At 41.9% G+C, this 23,238-nt stretch overlaps 1 protein-coding gene across 2 annotated transcripts in view; it reads left to right on the forward strand.

Annotated features, from left to right (window-relative positions):
- Positions 1–189: 189 nt before the first annotated feature.
- Positions 190–23,238, forward strand: part of KIAA1755 (KIAA1755 ortholog) — a 76,072-nt gene continuing 53,023 nt past the window's right edge. The window contains exons 1-2 of one of the 2 annotated variants that reach the window (XM_027867293.1): positions 190–592; positions 12,063–12,260. In XM_027867293.1, coding sequence (XP_027723094.1) covers positions 590–592; positions 12,063–12,260 — 201 coding nt within the window. In that variant the 5' untranslated portion in view covers positions 190–589. The remainder of the gene's footprint in view (positions 593–12,062; positions 12,261–23,238) is intronic. The other variant, XM_027867294.1, reaches the window with a different exon arrangement.

Genomic DNA, 23,238 nt, shown 5'->3' on the forward strand with positions numbered 1-23,238 from the left:
TCTTCTTCTTCTTCTTCTTCTTCTTCTTCTTCTTCTTCTTCTTCTTCTTCTTCTTCTTCTTCTCCTCCTCCTCCTCCTCCTCCTCCTCCTCCTCCTCCTCCTCCTCCTTCTCCTCCTCCTCCTCCTCCTTCTTTTTCTTCTCTCTGTCTGTCTCTCTCTCCCTCCCTCCCTCTTTCTCTCTCTCTTTTCTTCCCTCTCACCCTCTCCCTCTCACCCTTTGCCCTGTTTCTCAGAGATGAAGGAGGAGGGAGAAGTAGCTCCTGGCTCACAGGTTTCCTCTTCAACTCTGGCTGCCTTGGAAAGGACGTGGAACTGACGGATGGGGAGGGAGGGGACAGAGGTGAGGTCCTCACGGGACTGCCAATGTGGGCACCTCCTGCACCTGGATTTGGGGAAGACCTGCCCACCAGCCACCAGCTGCTCACAGGGATTGGACAGAAATTCAAGGAAGCGCCCCCTCGGGAGAGAATGGAAACAGGAATGTGCACTGACCCCTCAGCAGAATTGATGGAAAGGAAGCTGGCTGGCTCTTGGATTCTCTCTCCTTAGCCAGTCGCTCCCCCACCTGCTTCCAGTGCCCATAAACAACATGGTAATACTTTTCCTTTTTGTTCTTAGGCCTCTTTCTCCTACATTTCTTGAGTGTTGTCTGAGTGACTCCGGAGACCATAGACATGGGGCTCAGAGTCCTTAGGAGCAGGAAAGAAAGAGAGGGAATAGACTAGGGCCCAAAGCACAGGTTGGGGGGAGGGGGGATGCTGCTTTTTAATATGACTTTTTAATATGGGACCATGCTCTGAAATGAATAAGTGTTGATTTTGTGTCCAGTTGCCTATGTCATAGTAGAGGTTCGCCGGATCCTAAGTCCAATGGATCAGTATTTTCCAAAAGCTCTGGAAAGTACGAGGCTATAGTATTTGGGGTTAGTATTTTGTGCTTTCAGTTTGGGACCAGGATGTGGAACAGGGAATGAAAGAGATTCTATTTCCCACAGGACTCTAGCCCAAATCTACAGATTCAAGAAGTTTGGATGGCCTGGGGTAAACAACTAGTGTTTGAATAAGAACTTCGGTGGTTTTTTTTAATTCCTGGCTCTTTGACTTCCATTTGGGAATTCTGTACACAAACATGAGAGATAGCATGACATAGTGTCTACAAGGCCATCAGCCTCACTCAATAGACCTGGATTGAAATCCTGCTTCTGACACATACTAGCCCTGTGAACATGAGTAAATCACTTCACTTCTCAGGCAACTCTTTAAAACTATAAATTATACACAAGTTGCTCAGCTGCATTGGTGGAAGGAATTTCCACACTGGGAGTTTCTTAAGCTCATTAAATTGCAGATATGGCTGTCTTCCCCTCCCCACCAAGAAAATGCACCTATACACAAGATTGTTATACACATAGAGAACCATTCATACCAGGACATACAAATGCACAAACATTCATTCTATCAGCACATAAATGCCATCTATGATAGGCATACATTCATATTAGCACGTATATTAAACATGTATTCACAGAACATACACACACACAACACCATAGTTCTGTGTAGATAGAGTTAGGCTGGGAATCTGAAGAGTTGGGTTTAAGTCTTGGTGGAGATTTAAAGGCACCTGTGAGACTTTGCACATTTGATCTCACTGGGCCTCTGTTTCCTCATTTGTAAAATGAGTGAGTTGGACTGGATGATCTCTGGTCCTTCCAGCTCTAAATCGATGACTGTTATGATGAACATGCAAAACATGAGCTTACATGGACTCACTTGCATGCAAGCACACCCATGAGGGGCTGGAAGAGCCCTTGATTTGGAGTTGAAACACCTAGGTTTGAATATTGACCTTGCCATTCACTGCTTTGGTGACCTTGGGAAGTCACTCACCCTTTCTCTGTACCTTAGTTCCTAACTACATGCTCTTAAGAGCCTTTCCAGCTTTGAATGTAACAATCTGGTGATCCTCTCCAACAGGCATTTGGACAACTTCTCCAGGCTCCAACTAGAACCTGGAGGAATTTGCCAAGCCTAGGGCAGCTGGGTAGCACAATGGACAGAGTGCTGGACTTGGAATCAAGAAGACTTGAGTTTAAATATGGCCTCAGACACTAGCTGTGTGACTCTGGGCAAGTCAATTAATGGCTTTCGCCTCAGTTTCCTTGTCTGTAAAATGGGGATAATGATAGCTCCTACCTCAAAGAACCCTTGTAAGAAAAGAGATAACACATGTAAAACATTTTGCAAACCTCAAGAATTCTATGGATATAATATAAATGCTAGCTATTATATGCTAGCTATTTCACATGAATGGTAGCTATTATTATTTTAGAACTATTAAACTTCTTTCAAACATCAGTCAGTTCTGAAATCCAGAAATATTCACAGAGCCCCAGACCAAACCTGAAACTAAGAGTCAGACCTTCCATACCTATCAAAGGATAAATTCTGAGCAATAGAATTGCAGTTAGAATCCCTAGGTTGAAATTCCAACATTTCCACTTACTACCTGGGTGATTTGAGGCAAGTATTATCCTTTCTCTGGGTCTCAGCTTCCTCATCTGTAAAAGGCGGGGTTTGGACTAGGCAACTTCTAAGGCCCCTTCCAGTTCAAAATCCTGTGATTTTCCCAGGGAAGACTTTGATTTAGGGACAAAAGTTTCTCCTAAGGGGCAGCTAGGTGGATAGAGCACCAGCCCTGAAGTCAGGAGGACCTGAGTTCAAATTCAGCCTCAGATCAAACACTTGATACTTACTAGCTGTGTGACCCTGGGCAAGTCACTTAACCCAGATTGCCTAAAAAAAATTTTTTAAAAAAGGTTTCTCCCACCTCTCTTTAAAAACCTAAAAATCATGTTAAAAGGAAACAAGTCTAAAGAGATATGAGAGTAGGGACAGAGTTAAAATATTCTTAATTGTGGGGCTTGGTAGAGAGTAGGCCAAGGGGTGCCTGAGCTACAGGTGGGAAATACCAAGAAATGGGCCAAATTCTCTGGTTGTTCTGGAATTTTGTGACATCAAATACAGCTGAGAACAAGGGGATCCTTGGCAAAGGCCTGAAGATTTTCCTATAATACAGTAGTATTTGTTGGAAAAAGATGTAACCTATGCTGTCTTCAAGTATCACTTAGATTGTTAAATCCTTGACAACAGGGACTGTGTGGTGTTTTCCATCTTTGTACTTCTCTCAGTGCCCGGTGGAAGGGGAAAGGAGGAGGGGGAGACATAAATGTCAGTCATTGGTGCTGATTAAATGAAAGTATATGGCAAATAGTTTGGGTTGGTTTTTTTTTTTTTACATTTGGGGAATGTTCATGATGTTTGCTAAAGAACAAAGAAAAGGAAAACAAATTAAATGAAACATTTCAGTTAAGTTCAATTCAATATTTAATTAAGGGCCTAAGATATGCCAAGTACTATAGTGAGAGCTGAGAATACAAAGGCAAAAACATAATCTCTCCTGCCTTCCAGGAGCTTCCATTCTATGACTGAATAAAAGGGAGAATTTCCTGACTATCAGGGAAGTGAAGCTTAGTTTTAGAGGGTCCCCTGACCTAAAGTTCTCTTCCATCTTTCCCCATGCTACGGAGATGGCTCTGTATTCAACCAGGGATGGAGAATCTATGGCTTTGAGGCCACATGTGGCTCTCTAGGCCCTCAAGTGCAGCCCTTTGACTGAATCCAAACTTTATAGAACAAATCCCCTTAATAAAAGGATTTGTTCTGTAAAACTTGGACTCAGTCTAAAGGTCACACCCAAGAATGTACAGTGCCACATGTAACCTCAAGGCCACAGGTTCATCAACCCTGAATAAGGCTATACTAGTGGTATGCAAGCTATGGCTGGTCCTACCAAGCTGGAAGGCCTTCAAAAATGGGCTCAGAGACAGATAATGTGTTTGCCATCTGAGTGCTGGCCTAGCCAAGTCTGGAGAGGCTCATCAGCTGAAGATCAAGCCCTGAGGGATCTCCAGCCCCAGCAACTCACAAAACTGACTACTGGGGCATAGAGGAATTGGGATATGCATTTTAGCACCCAAGAGATCATGAGTCCTTGAGGTCATTTTGGAGGCTTCATTATAAAGATTTTTGAGAATAAAAAGGTGGTCCTTTCTCCTGAGTGCCTTAGGTCTTCTATGACCTGAAAGCCAAAGGATGGACCCATCTTAGGTATAGAACCAGAAGGCACCTCAGAAGTCATCTAGTCTTACCCTCTCATTTTACAAATGAGAAAACTGAGACCCATGGCCTCATGGGTATGTGACTTGCTCAAGGTTACACAGGTAGTTTGCGGCAAAGGTAGCTTCCTCCTAAAACTAAGACTGTATGATTTACTGCTATTAATCACTACCCATCTCCAACTGTCTGACACTTAATTCAGCTTCGTTTGCTTAATCTCCTACTATATCAAGAGTCAGTCAAACAGTAAATGAACATTTATTCAACACCTGCTACATCCCAGTTTAGCACTGGGGATACAAATAAAAATGCAAAACATCCTCTGCCCTCAAGGAACTTACATTCTAATTGGAGGAGACAATATGTGTATAACTAAATACATAAGAGATACATACATACAGAATAAGTAAAAGACAACCTTAGAGCAGAAGGCACTAGCAGCTGGGGAGTCAGGGACAGGCCTGCAGAAAGTGACATTTGAGGAAAATCTTGAAGGAAGCCAGGGATGCCAACAGGCAGGGGTGAGGAGATGTTCCAGACAAGGGAGGCAACCACTGCAGAGTCAGAGATGGGAGATCAAGCATCGTGGAGGAGGAATTGCAAGTATGCCAAATCTACCCTCTCTGGGAAGTCTCAACATAAAACTCAGGATTTGTTTTGAAACCCAAAAAAGCCCTGATTTCATTAACACCTGGTAAGGGAGGGAAAAACAAACAAGATGAATGATCTTGTCAACAACATCTCAACAAATTTGTATGGAATAAGCATGTGCTGTATACAGAGAGCACTGCGCTGGGTTAGAGGAGTTATGATATGGTACCTAATCTCATAAGAACTCACTTTCTAATGGGGAAGAAAACATAAACATGGATATCTTTTTAAAGCCTTTTGCAATATGAATCTTTGTAGAATTGACTAATGCTTTTTGCATTTTTTTCCTCAACTGGAATCATGATTCGAATCTCTTTGCATCCTGTCAGTTTCAACCTTCCCCACCCCAATTCCATGCTGGACTGTTTCGCCTGTGTGACAGTGGGCAAGTCTCTGTGTCTCAGCTTTCTCCTTGTAAGATGAAAATGTTGGACTAGATCTCTAAGGTTCCTTCTGGCTCTGAGTCCTATGATTTGACAAGGCTGTGCAGAAGAATAGTTAAATATACAGCCAACCTCCTGACCCCATAAAGGAATGGAAACACATCTATTAAATTTCATTGAAACCATTTGCAGGGGTCCGTGCCTGGTTAATGTTGTATCAGTTACCAGGCTCCCAGGGCCTTGCTATTCAGCTAATTAATCATGGGCATATACTCCCCAGGGTTCCTTTAATATGTCCATTTTCCTATTAATTTTGTTTTCATTATCAAATAACTCACATTTCTATAGCACTTTAAGGTTTATAAAGCACTTTCTTCCCAACAAATCTGTGAGATAGATGGTATAAAAATAATGAGACCTATTTTATACATGAGGAAACAGAGGCTCAGAGAAAAGTGATTTCCCCAGGGTCACAGAGCTGGGACCAGGTCTCCTAACTTCAAGCGTAGTTCTCTTTTCTCTGACATTTACTTCCAAAGTGTGGGCAGCTAGGTGGCACAATGAATAGAGCACTGGGCTTAGAATCAAGACATCTCATCATCATGAGTTCAAATCTGACCTCAGACACTTCTGATGTGTTGGTCTGGTTTATCATCATTTATGTTTTGCTTGAATGACTGGAACTACTGGTCATTAACTGAGCATGAAATTTAGAGCGATTTTAATTTGGAAACTCTACTGATTGTTTCTTAAGTCAAAGGTTGATTCTCAGAACCCATATAGTCTGTCTCAGTGGCATCAGACGTGTGAGTTCAGTGGGTTTGGACTGGAATCCCCAAATGTCCCTTCACATTTCAAATAACTAAGAAAAGACAGACAAGAAAAGCTATTTGTGGTTTAGGAGGCAACATGGTACAGGGGAACTAGTACTAACTCTGGAGGCAGAAGACTTGGGTTCAAATCCTACTTCCCATGCTTACCTGTGTGACTTTGAACCAGTCACACTAATCTCTCTGGACTTCAAGTTCCTCATTGATAAAATGAGGGGGTTGGGCTGGATGGCCTCTGAGGTTATGTTCAGTTCTAGATCCTGGATCCTATGTTCCCGGAAGCTTGTGCTCTAGAACAGGACCACCCATAATGAGCTGTGTTAGCCCGGGGAAGGGGGTAGTGTTTGCCTTCAAAACCATCGCAGCAGGAGGAGCCCAGGGAAAGAGAAGACAGCGTGGGCCAGAAGAGTCAGGGTACAGCTCCCGAACTTGGGACCTTGCGGGTGTAAAATGAGGGCTAGGAGGGCCACATTGAATGGAGAGAGGGAACAGGAATGGAGAATCCATAGATTTTGTTGGATCTGGGAAGGACCTTGAAATTCTAGCCCAATTCTCTCATTTGAGCTGTCTCAGTGCATCCTCCACATGGCTGCCTTAAGCACAGAAATATTTCCTCAGCTGTATCACTGCCTTACTTCAGTGACACCCTTTTGCCTTTGGAATCAAACAGAGACTACTGTGTTTGGTATTTAAAGCCTTTAACAATCTGACTCCAGACCATCTTTGCAGCCTTATTACCTGTTACTCTTTCATTAACTCTACATACTAGCTAAACTGTCCTACTTTCTGTTTTGTCAATCTCCTGACTCCAGGCCACCACACAGTAGGTCTTTTGTGTCTGGAATACATTCCCTCTTCCCTGACACCTCTTCAAAACTCACATACCCTACACTCACACACATACACACACACACCTTTCTTGATGTTTTATGGAGTCATTAGCTTCTATATTTGCCCAATTCTAATTTTTAAGGAATTATTTTCTTCAATGAGTTTTTGTACCTCTTTTTCCATTTGGTCAGTTCTGCTTTTTAAGCATATATATATATACACACACATATATATGTATGTATGTATGTGTGTATGTATATTCTTCCCTCTTTGAACCAATTTCAATGACAGTGAGGTTCAAGCATTGCTTGCTTCTCCTGCCTTGACCAATTTTAACCTTTACTATAAAAGCTCTTCCTTGGGTGTCTCTTTTATGTGAGAAAATTTTTCCTATTCTATCTTCCCCTTCCCCCTTCTCCCAGTGCATCCCTCTTTCTCATCCCTTCATTTGTTTTTAGATTATCCCAATATAATCAACTCACACCCCTGTCTTCTGTTTATGGAGACTCTTTCTAATTGCTTTAATAATGATAAAGTTCTTAAGAGTTATATGTGTTATATTCCCATATTAGAATGTAAATAGTATAACTTTATTGAGTCTTTTATGATTACTCTTTCATGTTGACCTTTTTATGCTTCTCTTGAGTCTTGTGTTTGAATGACAAATTTTCTGTTCAGCTCTGGTCTTTTCATCAGGAATGCTTGAAGGTCCTCTATATTATTAAATATCCATTTTCCCCCCAGAAGGATTATACTTGATTTTGCTCTGTAGGTTTTTCTTGGTTGTAATCCTAGATTTTTTTGCTTCCAGAATATCATATTCCAAGCCCTCCACTCCTTTAACATGTAAGCCACTAAAATCTTGCATGATCTTGACTTTAGCTCCACAATATTTGAATCATTTCTTTTTGACTGCTTGCAATATTTTCTACTTGACTTGAGAGCTCTGGGATTTGGCTATAATATCCTGGGAGTTTTCCTTGGATCTCTTTCAGGTGATGATCAAAGGATTCTTTCAATTTTATTGAACCCTCTGAATCTAAGGTACCAGGGCAGCTTTCCTTGATAATTTCTTGAAATATAATGTCTAGGCTCTTTTTTGATGATAGCTTTCAGGTATCCAATAATTCTTAAATTATCTTTCCTTTATTTTATAGGTCAGTTGTTTTTCTAATGATATATATCTTCTATTTTTTTCATTCTTTTGGTTTTGTTTTATTTTTTTCTTGATGTCTTATGGAGTCATTAGTTTCTATATTTGCCCAATCCTAATTTTTAAGGAATTATTTTCTTCAGTGAGTTTTTGTACCTCTTTTTCCATTTGGTCAGTTCTGCTTTTTAAGGAGTTCTTTTCTTCAGTGTTTTTTGTGCTTCTTTTACCAAGCTGTTAATTCTCTTTTCAAAATTTTCTTACATTACTTTTATTTCTTTTCCCAGTTTTTCTTCTACCACTCTTATCTCTTTCTTGAACTATTCCAGAAATGCTTGGATCGAATTAGCATTTTTTTTTTTGTTGCTTTGCTTGTAGCTCTTTTCATGCTGTCTTCTTCTGAATTTGAGTCCCTTGCCACTGTAGTAGATTTTTATGATCAAGTTTCTTTTAAAAAATTTTGTTCATTTTCCTAGACTACTTCTTCATGTCTTCACTTTGAACTTTATGTTAAAGTTGGGCTTTGTTCACCTAGAAGTGGAGAAAAAGCACTGTTCCAAGCTTCAGGCTTTTTCATGCTGCTGTTTTCAGAGCTAGGTCTGGGGCCTCTGCAAGTTTTTGGTAATTTCAAGATAGTATGATCTGGGGAGAAGTGTGGTCACTGCTCTCTGGTCTATGTTCTGGTTTTTATTTAGGAAGTGCCCCTGCTCCCCTTCAGCTGCAAGTGCTAACACCTCTTTTGGCCCTAGAACTGTGACCAGGCCCCCTCCTCTCCTGCAGCCTCAAGCACTAGTTCTCCTCTGTGTCTTGGAACTGTGACCAGGGTCCCTTGTGGTTACTAACCACAAGTATTCTTCTTTGCCCTGGAACTATGACCCAGAACTTTGTGTGGGCTATAGAGTCTCCAATCCATGCCAACTGCACCCAGTGCCAGCAAAAGTCCCCTTCAATCTCTTCCTGACCATTTCTCCAACCTTCTTACCATCTCTTGGCTGAAAGCTCCTAATGCTACTTCTGCTGCTTGCAGCTGCTTCTACAGCCAACATCTGGTGCTCCTATAGCAAGCAACCTAGGCCAGCCCCAAACCCAGTGTTACAGACCTCTCCTTTTGACCTCCTAAGTTGTATTAGGCTAGAAAAATTTCTCATTCTCACCTTTTGTTGTCTCTGCCACTCCAAAATTTGGTTTGCACAGTTTAAAAGTTGTTTGGAAGGAAATATTGGGAGAGTTCAGCTGGGTTGCTGCCTGTGCTCTGCCATCTTGGCTTCCTCAATAAATACCACACTCTCTCATTAGGTTCCCAGAGTACTAGCTACATCTCCTCCTCAGGGCTCTAGGTTAAAAACCTCTGCTTTATATTATCTCGCTTGGTGATTTCATCAGCTCCTGTGGATTCAATTATCATCTCTATGCAGATCATTCTCAGATCTATTTATACAGCCCTTAACCTCTCTTCTGATCTCCAGTTTCATATCACCAACTGCTTTTTGGATATTTCACACTGAATATTCCCATAAGCATCTCAAACTCAACATGACCAAAATAGACTCGTTACTTCCCCCCAAAAACCCTCCCTTCTTTTGTACTTCCCTATTACAGTAAAGAGTACCACCATTCTTCCAGTCACTTAAGCTCAATATACCAGCGTTATCCTCAGCTCTTCACTCTCTCACTCCACCTATCTAATCTCTCTCCACATCTTGTTTGTCCCATCTCATCTCTCCTGTATGCACCTTTCTCTCCACTCAAACAGCAGGCACCTTAGCACAGTCCTTGCTTACCTCACAGCTGGACTATTCAATCCCATGTGCGGTCACGACCCACAATTTAAGAAGCACTGAAGGGGTTGCAAGTGGAAAAGTTTAAGAAGCCCTGGCTAAGTGATCTTGCTTAAAAAAAAAAAATACAGTTTTGACTGTGTTACTTCCCTACTCAGACTCCAGTGGCTTCATATCACCTTCAGGATCAAATATAAAACCCTCTATATTTCTTTTAAAGCCCTTCACAATCTGGTCCCTTTCTACTTTTCCAGTCTTCTTACATCTTACTACCCTCAAAATACTCTAATCCAGTGACACTAGCCTTTTTGCTGTTCCTCACAAGCAACACTCCAGCTCCAGGCATTTTCACTGAGTATTCCCCATTCCTAGAACGCCCTCCCTGCTCACCTCTACCTTCTGATTTTCCTGACTTCCTTTAAGACCCGGTTCAACGGGCAGTTAGGTGGCATAGTGGATAGAGCACCACCATAAAATCAGGAGGACCTGAGTTCAAATCTGGCCTCAGACCAAACACTTGACAGCTACTAACTGTATGACCCTGGGTAAGTCACTTAACCCCAATTGCAAAAAAAAAAAAAAGACCCAATTCAAATCCCACCTTCTACAAGAGACTTCTCCCAGCCCTCATCTTACTTCTGAGATTACATTGGTTGTATATATCTTATATGTACACAGTTTTTTGTATCTTGTCTCCTCTTATTAGAATATGAACTCCTTGAAGGCAGGGATCATATTTTTATTTTTCTTTGCATGCCATCACTTAGCACAGTGACTAGCACATAGTAAGTATTTAAGAAATGTTATGTGCTATTTTTGTTGATAAAGAAGGAAGGAAGGCAGGAGGAAGGGAAGAAGGGAGGGAGGGAGGGAGGGAGGGAGGAAGGAAGAAAGGGGAAGGGAAGGGAAGGGAAAGGAAAAGAAGGAGAGAGGGAGGGAGGAGAGGGAAGGAGGAAGAGTTCCTAGGGTCAAATGTTAAGCTAAATTAAATTTGTTCCTTACTATTAGTGTCACCTTGGGCAAATCACTTTACCTTTCTGGGTCTCAGTTTCCTCATCTGTAAAATGAAGGGGTTGGACTCAATGATCTTTAAATTCCTTCCAAGTTCATCAGTCTGTGATTTTATGATCCCTTCAAGCTTTAAATCATATGATCTTAGGAAATTTAATTCAATTTAACACGTATTTATTAAAGACTTACCAATACTAGATACCATGCAGGGTGGCTGAATTCACATTAGCTTATCACACCTCATGTTCTGAGACCAGTGCCTGAAAACAGGGTAACAACAAGAGTGCAGCAAGTATGAGCTACTTACAGCCGTCACTCACACAGTGCTTTCAACTTTGCAAAGCGCTTTCACACGTTATCTCATTTGAGTCTCCCAACAGCCCTGGCCTTTCCGACTTTTTTCAAATTCCAGCTAAAATCCCACCTTCTACAGGAAGCCTTTCCCAGTCTCTTTTAATTCTAGTGCCTTTCCTCTGTTGATTAGCTCCAATTTATCCTATATGCATCCTTTTGGGCAGCTAGGTGGCACAGTACATAGAGTACCAGCCCTGTCAAATCCAGCCTCGGATACTAGCTGTGTGACACTGGGCAAGTCACTTAACTCTGTTTGCCTCAGTTTCCTCATCTATAAAGTGAACTGGAGAAGGAAATGGCAAACTATTCTCCAGTACCTTTGCCAAGAAAACCCCATGGAGAGACAGACATGACTGAAAAGACTCAACAACAACAACAACAACAACAACAAATATCCATTTTTGTGTAGTTATTTGCCTATTATTCGAATGAAATAACTGAATGACAATTGCCTGTTAACTCCTCCATTAGACTGAGAGAACTCCTTGAGAGCAAGGGACTGTGTCTCCTTTTTCTTTGTATCCCTAGCACTTAGCCCAGTGCCCAGCACCAAGGAGGTGCTTAATAAATACTTATTGCTTATTTGAATAACTACAGGTATTACTATCCTCATCTTACAAAGAGCAAACAGGATCACAGAAGTTGTATTATTTGCCCAGCATCACTCAGTAAGTATTTTGAACATGGGTGTTCTGACTCTCAGTCTATTACTCTATACATTCAGCTAGAGTGATTCTCTGCCATTGGGGCAGACCATGGAAAGGGTGAGTGATGGATGGCCATGAGAGCTTGAGAATCTCCCATTGTACCAATTGGGAGCTGCAGCACATAGTTTGTTATTTTCCTTTCCTTCCCCCCATGATATATCTCATTTATTTCCCTCTTCCCCACCCCAGGATTCCCACTCACTGGACACAGCAATTCAGAGCACCCTCGCATCCCTCTACCCTCCCTTTGAAGCCACAGCTCCAACCATCCTTGGCCAAGTGTTCCGCCTCCTGGACATTCACTACCAGGGAGATGGGCTCTGCTGCCTCCTGGATTTCTTGATACCTGCCAAACGGCTTTTTGAGCAAGTCCGGGAAGCAGCCTGTGTAAGTCAAGGAAGGGGGGTGGGGGGATAGGAGATAACCAGCTTTGGATCTCCTGAGCTCATGAGACACCTGGGCATCTGAGTGGAGCGCTTACAGAATGCAATTAGGAATCTTTCCCATTCCACTCTCTAGCAGTAGTGCTTAAAATGAAAGAAATAAAAGTACAATGACTTAGGTCTCACTGTAGGGGAAATGAGGAAATAAGATGTTATACACTATGTTGGTGGGAGAAATATGCCAATGAGATGGATGTGTCTTCTGTCAGTGGAAGCAGTTAGAAAATGATGGTGATTGTGCCCTATGCTGAGAGAAGAAAGACATGATATTGGAAAGAGCACTGCTTTTGGAGTCACAAGACATGGATTCAATTCTTGATTGTGCCATATATTAGCTGTGTGACCTTGAACAATCAATTTTCCTTCTCTGGATTTTGTGTATAAAATGTAGGGATAGAACCAGATAAGGGATAAGTTGAGAAGCTGGATTTCCTTGACATGTCTGCCTTCCAAAATCTGTTCTGTTCTCTCTCCTCTCCCTTCCCCTCCTCTGCCCTCCTCTCCTCTTCTCATACTTCTGTCTTCTCTTCCTCCTCCTCTTTCTTCTTCTTCTTCTTCTTCTTCTTTTCTCTCTCTCTGTCTTTGTCTCTCTCCATCTCTATCTCTCTCTGTCTCTGCCTCTGTCTCTCTGTCTCTGTCTCTCTGTCTCTTTCCCCCTCTCTCTGAAAAGCATTGCAGCCACATGTGTCCTTTCTCAGATCAGGAAAAAGAAATGTCACTCCTCTCCCAAGCTCTCACACCAACTCCATCCCAAATTCAGGCTTGTAGAGGTTAAGTCATCATTCTTTCCACCAAGGAGGAGAATCTTATGCAAATGTTTCAGGCTTGAACCTGGGTTATACAAGAAATAAGGAAATAGGAAGGTTGTGTCTTTTGTCAGTGGAAAAAGTAAGACTGTGTGCTCTGAGTCAGTGGAAGAAATAAGTGAAATGGTTGTTTGTTATGTAAAGGGAAGGATTAAGGAAGTGGGATAATATGCTTCAATTCCATCACAGAAATAAGGAAATAGGATAGGTTAGCATTGGCCATATTACTTTCAGACAGGTCTCCTGAGTAATGATGATTCTAATTTTGGGCTGCCATGACAACTTCTTCATCTTGCTTTGACCTCTCCCCACACCAATTATTTTGTACTTTGATTTTTGGGGGGAGGGGTGAGAACAGGGAAGGAAGGAGGGGTGGGGGGGAGGAGGAGAGGAAGGAAAAATGGCACCAGTGCCCTAAGTCCTTGGAAGCCCTGACACATGGTCTAGCATCATGGGAATTTGCCTTTCTGCTCAGGGAAGGTCATCCCACCCAGATGGAAATACTAGAGAGAGCATTTCAGAGCATCTCAAAGTGTTTCTAGTTCCAGTGGCCAGCATAGCTGACTCATCCCTCCCGAGTTAGCTTTCAATCCAGAGCCTTACCAGGCTCCCTGGCTGTGGCAAGATTCAAGGGGAAACAAGCCCACATACTCTGTGTGTCTGCCAACTGTTCTGTGTCATTTTTTAATATTTATTAAGCACCAGAAGAGAAAAAAAATCAGAGACCCAGCCTGATGAGTCCCACCCACACCGCTCCAGTAATAATAAATGGCAACTGTAGCCATCACAAAAGAATTTTTGGAGCCAGTAACTTTTCCTCCACTATTTGCCATGCACTAAATGCATGCAGAACCAGTGTGCCCAACTGTGAAGCCTGAAGGGAAACTGCTCTTTGATGGTGAATTGGAGATTTGTAGAGCAAAGCACCTGTCCCCCAAATCAAAAACAGGCTCTGGGTGAGATGAATTAGTCTGAGATTAATCCTTTGAATTTCTGAAATGTCTCCTTTTCTCTTATCTCTCCCCTTCCGCCTTTCCTCACCTAGTCCAGTCTCTTTGCCATAGTCATCTATCTCCTCATCTGGTCCTTCCCCTGCTTTCCCTGTGGGTCTGTGTTTGATAATGATAACAACAGCTAACATTTATGTAACACCCACTATGTGCCAGGCACCGTGCTAAGCTCTTTACAAATATTCTCCCATTTGATCCTCACAACAGGCCCCCTTGGGAGGTGCTATTATTGTCCCCTTTTTTGCATACAAGGGAACTGAAACAGACAAATTAAAGGACTTACCCAAGGTCACACAGCTAGTAAGTGTCTGAGGCCAGATCTGAACTCGGTTCTTCTTGACTCTGGGCCATGTGGGGGCAGCTGGGTGGCACAGTAGAGAGAGCACTGGGAATGTAATGCTTCGATACTAGAAGTTGGGCGGATAGCAGGAATGGATTTTGGTGCAGAAGTCCACACCTCAACTGGGGCTCACAGGGCTATGAAGGCTTTTAAAGGTGATAGTTTTCTCACCTTACAAGGTTTCCCTCTAGCTCCATTGCAAAGGCTGAGCTAATACTGTGACTAGGGCTTTCATCTTTGGAGCAGAATCTTTAGGGGGACTACCTATAAGACCATGTAACCTAAATTTGTAAGTTAAGTTTAGAAGCCTTACCTCTAAAAATCTTTGCTATAGTAATTGTTTGTAAACAGGAATATATTTTGAAATGTGCTGCTAGAAAACGAGTGTAGAGAAAAATAGTTTTAAGGGCATTCAGAGCAGAGGGAGTTAGGGTCAAACATGAGAAATCACAGCCTACATTAGGCAAACGATCTGAGAAACAGAAGGACAAAGCCCTTGGCGAGAGGGCTGTTTTTTACATTTGATGCAAGCTGCTGAACTGTCTTGGACTGCCAAGTGGGGGAGAAAGTTTTGCCCCTCTAAATTTGAGCACCTCAGGCAATATTCCACTTGCCTCACCTCAGTTTTGGTTCCAGATAATACTGTGTCATCAAGTTAGCACTAGTTGTCTTTGAAAACACTTTCTGTGTCCTGTTCCTTTAAATAGATTTATCATAAGGTAGCAACCAACAACAAGAGACAATATGGCAGACATGATAGCAATAAAATCCGGAAAAATATACAGAAACAAAAAAAAAGGTCAGAAGGGACCATATAAACAAACAGAACAATTGTGTTCCCATCTTTTCCAAATTAATATAAATATTGCTTTTAAACAAACTGTAAATTGTGGAAGTTTGAGGTTTCACAAATAATTTTATTCTAGTTCCTTTTTGCATATTTGAATTTGTGTTGATAGCTACTTTTTCGCTCTGTGAAGGCCTGGGATTGCATCAGCATAGGGCACTGCCCTCTGCTATGGAAGATTAACAAATAGTCCACCACTTGGAGTCTTCCAGCAGAGATTTCTAGCTTTTCCTATGGCATGGACTCCACTGCCAGCTGATAAAGTCTTTGAGCCCTTTCTCAGAATAATGTTTCTAAATGTATAAAATAAAATACATTGGAAGGAAGCAAGCGTTTACTAAGTGCACACTATTTGCCAGGTACTATGCTAAAACACTTTACAAATATTACCTGAGTTGATCTCACAACAACCCTGTGAGATAGATGTTGTTATTTCCCCCGTTTTATAGTCAAGGAAACTGAGGCAAACAAGTGACTTGCTCAGGATCACAAAGCTAGTAGCTATGTGAGGCAGGATTTCAAATCAGGTCTCCCTGACTCCAGGCCCAGTACTCGATCCATTGCACCACCTAGCTGCCTCAATAGGATTATGTAATATAATGATAGGGCAGCTAGGTACTACAGTGGATAGAGCACTTGTCTGGAGTTGTGAAGATCTAAGCTCAAATCTGGACTCAGACACTTTCTAGCTGTGTGACCTTGAACAAGTCATTTAAACCTGTTTGCCTCAGTTTCCTCATCTGTAAAAAATGAGCTGGAGAAGGAAATGGCAAGTCACTCCAGTCTTTTAGCCAAGACAACTCCAAATGGGGTCACAAAGAGTCTGAAATGACTGTAAAATGACTGAACGACAACAATAATATGATAGAATTATGAAGGAACCAATTGTGTTGAAATACATTTATTAAGATTATATATGTATATGTGTATGTATATATATACATATATACATACATACACACACACACATATATATATAAATTTAAACAAGTTCACAAGTTCACAGACCTCCAAGCTAAGAAATTTGTCTTAGAGAGTTGCCTGGGGAATGGATAGGGTAAGTGACTTAACCACGGTCATGATGGGTCAGAGGCAAGATTTAAACCCAGTCCTAGTTCAAGCCCTGCAGCATCTGTGGCTTCCTGGATGCTAGAGAGGGTTGTGGGGGAGAAGGGGAATGAACCATCAACACATTCAAATGGACAAACAAGGACAAAAAAAGATTGCATTACAATCTTATACTTCCATTATTCACATTTTCCTTAAAATAAAAATTTATTTTAATTTGAATGAAATAGAAAAGCCATGGTCCTGTTCCTCCTGACCCCACTCTGGACTTTTTTAAACTTCTGTAAGACCATCTACAATAGGATCCTCCACTTCCTGTCCTCTCACTCTAGCCCTGAAACTGTTCTCTCCAAAGTTACCAGTAAACTCCTAAGTGCCAAATCCAGCAGCCTTTTCTCAATCCTTCTCCTTCCTGATGACCTTGCAGCCTTCGTCACTGTTGCTCAGCCTCTTTTCCTTGATACTCCCATCTCTCTAGGTCATTGTGACACTGTTCTGTCCTGGTTCTTCTCCTATCATCTGAGTGCTCCTTCCCAATCTCTTTTGCTGGATCTTTATCCAGGCCCCTGTGCACAGGCTCACAGGACTCTGGCCCATGAACAGTAAAAGCTGTTCCTCTTCCTGCTCTGCTGCTAGTGGTCTTACACAGGCTGGGTGAGCATCTGCAGGAATAATAGGGGGTAGCTGATTGGCTCATGGCACAGAAAGAATACCATGTTCAGATGTCTATAGTAGTCTCAATAATATCCCTAGCCTCAGAATGTTGCTGGCCATCAGCTCACTACCTGTGGTCCAGAAGCACAGGGAGTAGACACTGGCTGACCTTCAAGGCCCAACCACAGATTTTCTCAACAAATTATGTAGCAGGTGGTCTGTATTTGGAGCAGAAGGAAGGAAGAAAGAAGAGGGAAGGAGAGAGGAGATCTAGATTAAATGATTCCCCTGATGAAGGAGGGGAGCCCCTTGTTGAAGGGCTATCAACAACTGAAAGCAAGGTGCCTGGCTGTTTGGGGTCACTCCCAATCCAAACAGTCAGTCAATAAATATGTATTAAGTTCCTGCTATGTGCCAGGCACCATGATAAGCACTGAGGATTCAAAGAAAGGCAAAAGACAGTCCTCAAGCCCTCAAGGAGCTTACAGTCTAAGGGGGGAGAAAATGTGCAACTATGTACAAACAAGTGATATGCAAGACAAATTTGAAATAACCGGTAGTGGGAAGGCACTAGAATTATGGGGGATTGGGAAGCGCTTCCTGTAGAAGGTGGGATTTTAGCTATCCTGAAAGAAAGCCAGGAGGTAGAGATAAGAGAAGAAGAACATTCCAGATTTGGGGGACAGCCAGAGAAAATGCCCAAAGTTGAAGATTCAGTGTCTTGAGGAAGGAGTATCAATGGAATCCAGTATCACTAGATCATAGAGCTCAGGGGGCAGAGGGGTGGGGGAGGGCAGGGGTAGGTGATAAGTTGTAGATAGGTAGGGGGGCAGCGTTATGAAGGGTTTTAAATCACAAAGGATTTTATATTTGATTCTGGAGGTAACAAGGAGACACTGGAGTCTGTTGGGTGGAGGGAGGGAGGGTTGACATGGTCAAACTTGTGCTTTCTGAAGATCATTTTTGTTCTTTTTTTTTTGTTTTTGTTTTTGTTTTTAGGCAATTGGGGTTAAGTGACTTGCCTAGGGTCACACAGCTAGTAAGTGTCAAGTGTTTGGTCTGAGGCCGGACTTGAACTCAAGTCCTCCTGACTTCAGGGCCGGTGCTCTGTCCACTGTGCCACCTAGCTGCCCCTCTGAAGATCATTTTGACAGCTGAGTAGAAGATGGGCTATAGCAGAGGCAGGGAAACCAACCAACAGCAATTACAATAGTCCAGGTATGAGGTGATGATGGCAGGCACCAGGGTGGTACCAGTAACAGAGAAGGGAAGGGGGCATATTTGAGAGATCAAAGGTATCAAAGGTAAAATCAAGAAGTTTCACCAATTGATCGAATGTAGAAAGTGAGAGTGAGGAGTTAAGAATGATACTTCAGTTGTCCTGGGGGACTGGGAGGATAGTGTTACCCTCAACAGTAATAGGGAAGTTAGAAAGACAAAAGGGTTTGAGGAAGAAAAAAATAAGTTCTGCTTTGTACATGTTAAGTTTAAGATGTCTATAGGCTATCCAGTTTGAAATGTCTAATAGATAGTTGGAGACGTGTCTGGAGATCAGTAAAGATGTTATTGTTGAGTCGTTTCCATCATGTCCAACTCTTCATGACCCCATTTAGGGTTTTCTTGGCAAAGATACTAGAGTGCTTTGCCATTTCCTTCTCCAGCTCATTTTACAAATGAGAAACTGAGACAAATAGGGTTAAGGGATTTGAACAGGGTCACACAACTAGTGAGTGTCTGAGACCAAATTTGAACTCAGGAAGATGAGTCTTCCTGACCTCAGGCCCAGCATTCTATCCACTGAAATACTTAGCTGCCCAGCAGAGACATTAAGGCTGAAGTAAATTTGAGAATCATCAGCACAGAGGTGATAATTGAATCCACGGGAGCTGAGACCATGACCAAATGAAATAGTATAGAAAGAGAAGAAAAGAAGGCCTAGGGCAGAACCCTGTGGGACATCCACAGTTAGCAAGCATAGTAACGATCCACCAAAGGAGGCTGAGAAGGAGCAGTTAGATAAGCAGGAAGAGAACCAGAAGAAAATAATGTCACAAAAACCTGGAGAGAAAAGATTATCAAGAAAAAGATGGTAATCCATAGTGTTAAAGGCTAAAGAGAAGTCAAGAAAGCTGAGGATTGAGAAAAGCCTATTAGATTCAGCAATTAAAGATTCTTAGTGACTTTGGAGAGAGAAACATTGATTAATTGATGAGGTTGGAAGACAGACTGTAGAGATTTAAGAAGAGAGGGAGAGTAAAGGAAGTAGAACCATCTATTTTAGATGGCCTTCTCAAGGCGTTTAAGCACAGAAAGCAGATTTCTGAGCCATTCTTTTTCAGTGGCCTTCATATTTCAAAGCTGCTCTGCTGTCAGGAAGGAGAACAAGAAAACCATATGACCAGGAGAGATATGGCACAATAGCCAGTGGGGATAGATGGATCAAGGGAGTGATTTTTGAGGATGGGGAAGACACGGGCAGATTTGAATAGGGATGTAGCCAGTATTAAGGGAAAAATTAAAGGGAAGTGAGCCGGGGGGAATGACAGCAGGGGCAATCTGCTGGAGAAGATGGGATGCAGTGGCATCACTTGTGCATGGAGAGGGGTTGGCTTTAGCAAGGAGAAGCACTGCTTCTTCATGTGAGACAGGGGTGAAGGAAGAGATAGCGGCAAAAAGCAATCTGGGTGATGTGAGATGAGGGGGGGAGAAGAAGAGGTAGCTCTTGACTAGTGGTCTCAATTTTCAAGCAACGTTAGTTAAAGTTTAAGTAAAAGTTAAGTTAAAGTTTAAGTAAAATATGAATCAAGGTTCTCAGCTGAGAGGGTAGGAGTAGGAAGAGCCATGGAGGGTTTGAAGAGAGATGTAAAGGTTTGAAAGCCACTGGAGTGAGTGGGATAGTGAGTTAATTAGGCAAGTGTAAAAAATGAGGGCTCAATTGAAGTTATATCACATATATTTGTAGTGGATGCAGCCATCACAATTACATGATTTCCCCTACCTCCTGCCCCTCACTTCATTCAGCAGCATGTGTGCGTGTGTGTGTAGCAGTGAAGGCAACAGATAGTGGGAGTAATCCAAGGCTGAGGCTTGGCAGGGCAAGTTCGACAACAGGATAAAAGAGTAGGGTATTTAAGAGAACAGGCTCATATACATGAAATGATTTATCAAAGGATCAAGATGGGGAAAGCAGTTGAGCATAGCTAGTACAGGAGTGGTAGCTTGGGAAAGAACTGAGGAGTGAAGGGATTAGAGGTCACAGTGTAGATGAAGAACAGGGTTTGGGGTTACAAGGCAGAGGGAGAAGTGGAACGATAATAAATGTGAACATACACATGCTGGGAGTGTGATCAACTAGTCAATTAACAAGCATTTATTAAGTACATTACTATGAGTAGGAACACTCTTTGTTGGGAATTCTGCCAAGAACTTTCTTGAGTTGGGAGGAGTTCTCAGATTCTCAAATGGATCTATGATCTCAATAATGTGATTACGACTCATCTATGCCTTCCCATCTTATGCAATGCTTGTCCATAACCTCCGGTGGGCACACTGAGATGTTCAGGGCAGGTTTTGAGTTTTAAGGGCTAGCCAACACAATTGATTGACATGTGACCAACCAACAGCGGGCAATGATAAAGACTCTAATTACTACACGTCACAGTAATAAACAGAAGAAGGATGGCTATGCCCTTGCTGGTGGGAGCCACGTCCTACCCCCATGGTCTCTCTGTCCACACCACCCTCCAGATTCATGTAAGAAGGCCAAATTACAGTCACCCTTTCAGGGAAGGCAAGCCAGGGAGGAATACTCTTATCACAATCATGAAGACAGAATATGTGATCTTTGGAGCATTAAGGCAGGAGCTCTTGCCAAAATAACCCTGTAAGGATCTCTCTCCTTCTGAGGTGGCCTGTAGGCAGATTACATAAAGCAGATTTCTGAGTCATTATTTTTGAGTGGCCTTCATATTTCAAAGCTGCTCTGCTGTCAGGAAGGAGAACAAGAAAACCATATAATCAGGAAAGAGCTCTGTAGGGGTAGAGGAACACAACTCTGAGAATGTCTGGTTACATGAATGGCATTCTCTAAGTACCTGTCTGTGTTCCCAAGTTGTGTGTGTGTGTGTGTGTGTGTGTGTGTGTGTGTGTGTGTGCGCGCACGCACGCCTTGTGCAGTGCTTTCACTATGGCAAGCTGCATCCTTAAAAATACCTTCTGGGGGGCGAGGGGAGAGATGGGGAGAAATTTTGGAACTCAAAATCTTGTGGAAGTGAATGTTGAAAACTAAAAATAAATAAATTAACTTTGGAAAAAAAATACCTTCTGAGTGCCAGAGGGTCATGGACCTTTGCACTCAGAAGTCACAGACCCTGTCAAAGAAGCCATAGATAAAGTGCCCTGCCTGGAGTCAGAAAGATATGAGTTCAAACACAGCTTCAGAAACTTACTGACTGTGTGAGCCTGAGCAGGTTATTTATTCTCTCAATTTATTCAACTACAAAAGGAGGCTAATAGCACCTACCTTCCAGGGTTGTTGTGAAGATGAAGTGAAATATTTGTCAAGTTCTTTGCAAACCTTAAAGTGCTATATAAACACTAGCTATTTATTATTATTATTATTATTATTATATCGTAATGATCATTTGTGGTTCAGTTGTATCCAACTCTTCATGACCCCATTTGGGGATTTTCTTGGGAAAAATACTGAAGTAGTTTGCCATTTCCTTCTCCAGCTCATTTTACAGATGAGGAAACTGAGGCAAAGAAAGTTAAGTGATTTGCCCAGAGTCACACAGCCAGTAAGTGTTTGAGTTCGGATTTGGACTCAGGAAGATGAGTCTTCCTGACTCCAAGCCCAGCGCTCTATCCACTGCACCACCTAACCGACCTGTTGGAGAGGACATTTTCAGTTAGGGTCAGAAATCAGATTACGGAAGAGAAAAATGAAGAGATTGTGGGAAAAGGAAACAAAGGTATCCAGTGTAAATGGCTTTTTCAAAAAGTTTAGCTATGAATGGGAAAAGGTAGAATCAAATAAGAGTTTTTAAGGATGTGGGAGACATGAGCATGTTTTTAGGAATCAGGGAAAGAACCAGGACAGAGGAAGAGATCAAAGATAAGAGAGAGTAGGGAAAATAATAAGGATAATTTTCTTAAGAAGTCAAGAGGGGATAGAATCAAAGGCACATGTAGAGGGCTTTCCCTTGAGATGGCGAAGGACCACCTATCAGAGACTGGAGTGAAGGAGGAGTAGAGGTGTAAGATGAGAGAAACTCCTGTCCAATGATCTCAGTAAGGTCCTCATCTGAGAGGGTAGGGGAGGGGCTGCCTTGGGAAGCTTGAGGAGAGATGAGAATTTTTGGAATATCCATTGTGGAGAGTGGGATAGTGAATGGATTCTATCCTATAACAATGGAAGCAATGAATCAATCAACAAGGGAACCAAGCACTGTGATAGACACCAGAGATACATAGACAAAATTTAAATGGTCCTTGCCCTCAATCTTCTAACATTCTACTACAAAAAAGTTGAAGTGATTGTGCCCCATGTCACTAGAAGTGAGCAAGTGATATGGTAATATCTTATGCCACTTATAGAAGTGAAGATGAGATATAATTATGTCCTATATCAATAGTAATAGAGATTCTTTGAGAAAATATTGATGTTATTAATATTTTATCTAAAAATATTAAACATGTTTATTAATAAAATATTTATTACACATTGTTATGGGAGATATAAAAACAAGTTTAACACTCTTTATTTTGACCCTAAATTTCTCCAAATCATTTTATCATAGGGGATTCCCTGGACTGCATTCCCACCCCTAGACCAAAATTTATGGGTTCCATTAAAACATTTCAAGTGCCAAAATATTTCCACTGTCAGATAAGTTTGGGAAATTCTATTCTACAGAATAAAGTCCTAACTCTTTAGCCATGGATTCTTAAGATAACATAGTACCCCAGATTCCCCTCATATGTGGGCCTTAAGAAAGTTATACCAGGTTTGAGGCATTTTGTGGGCCAAGCAGCCATTCAAACCCATGGTTTATGAAGCCTCATCAATATATTTCTTTTTTAAAAAACAAATTTTAATTTTCCTTTTTATTATGAACCTAACAAACACCAACAAACATTCTCAACGTACATGAATGTTTCAGTATAGAAAGAATAGAAAAGAGGATTGTATATAA

This window comes from Vombatus ursinus, unplaced genomic scaffold (assembly GCF_900497805.2).
Source record: "Vombatus ursinus unplaced genomic scaffold, bare-nosed wombat genome assembly UNPS02014785.1, whole genome shotgun sequence".
In the NCBI taxonomy this organism is placed as follows: domain Eukaryota; kingdom Metazoa; phylum Chordata; class Mammalia; order Diprotodontia; family Vombatidae; genus Vombatus; species Vombatus ursinus.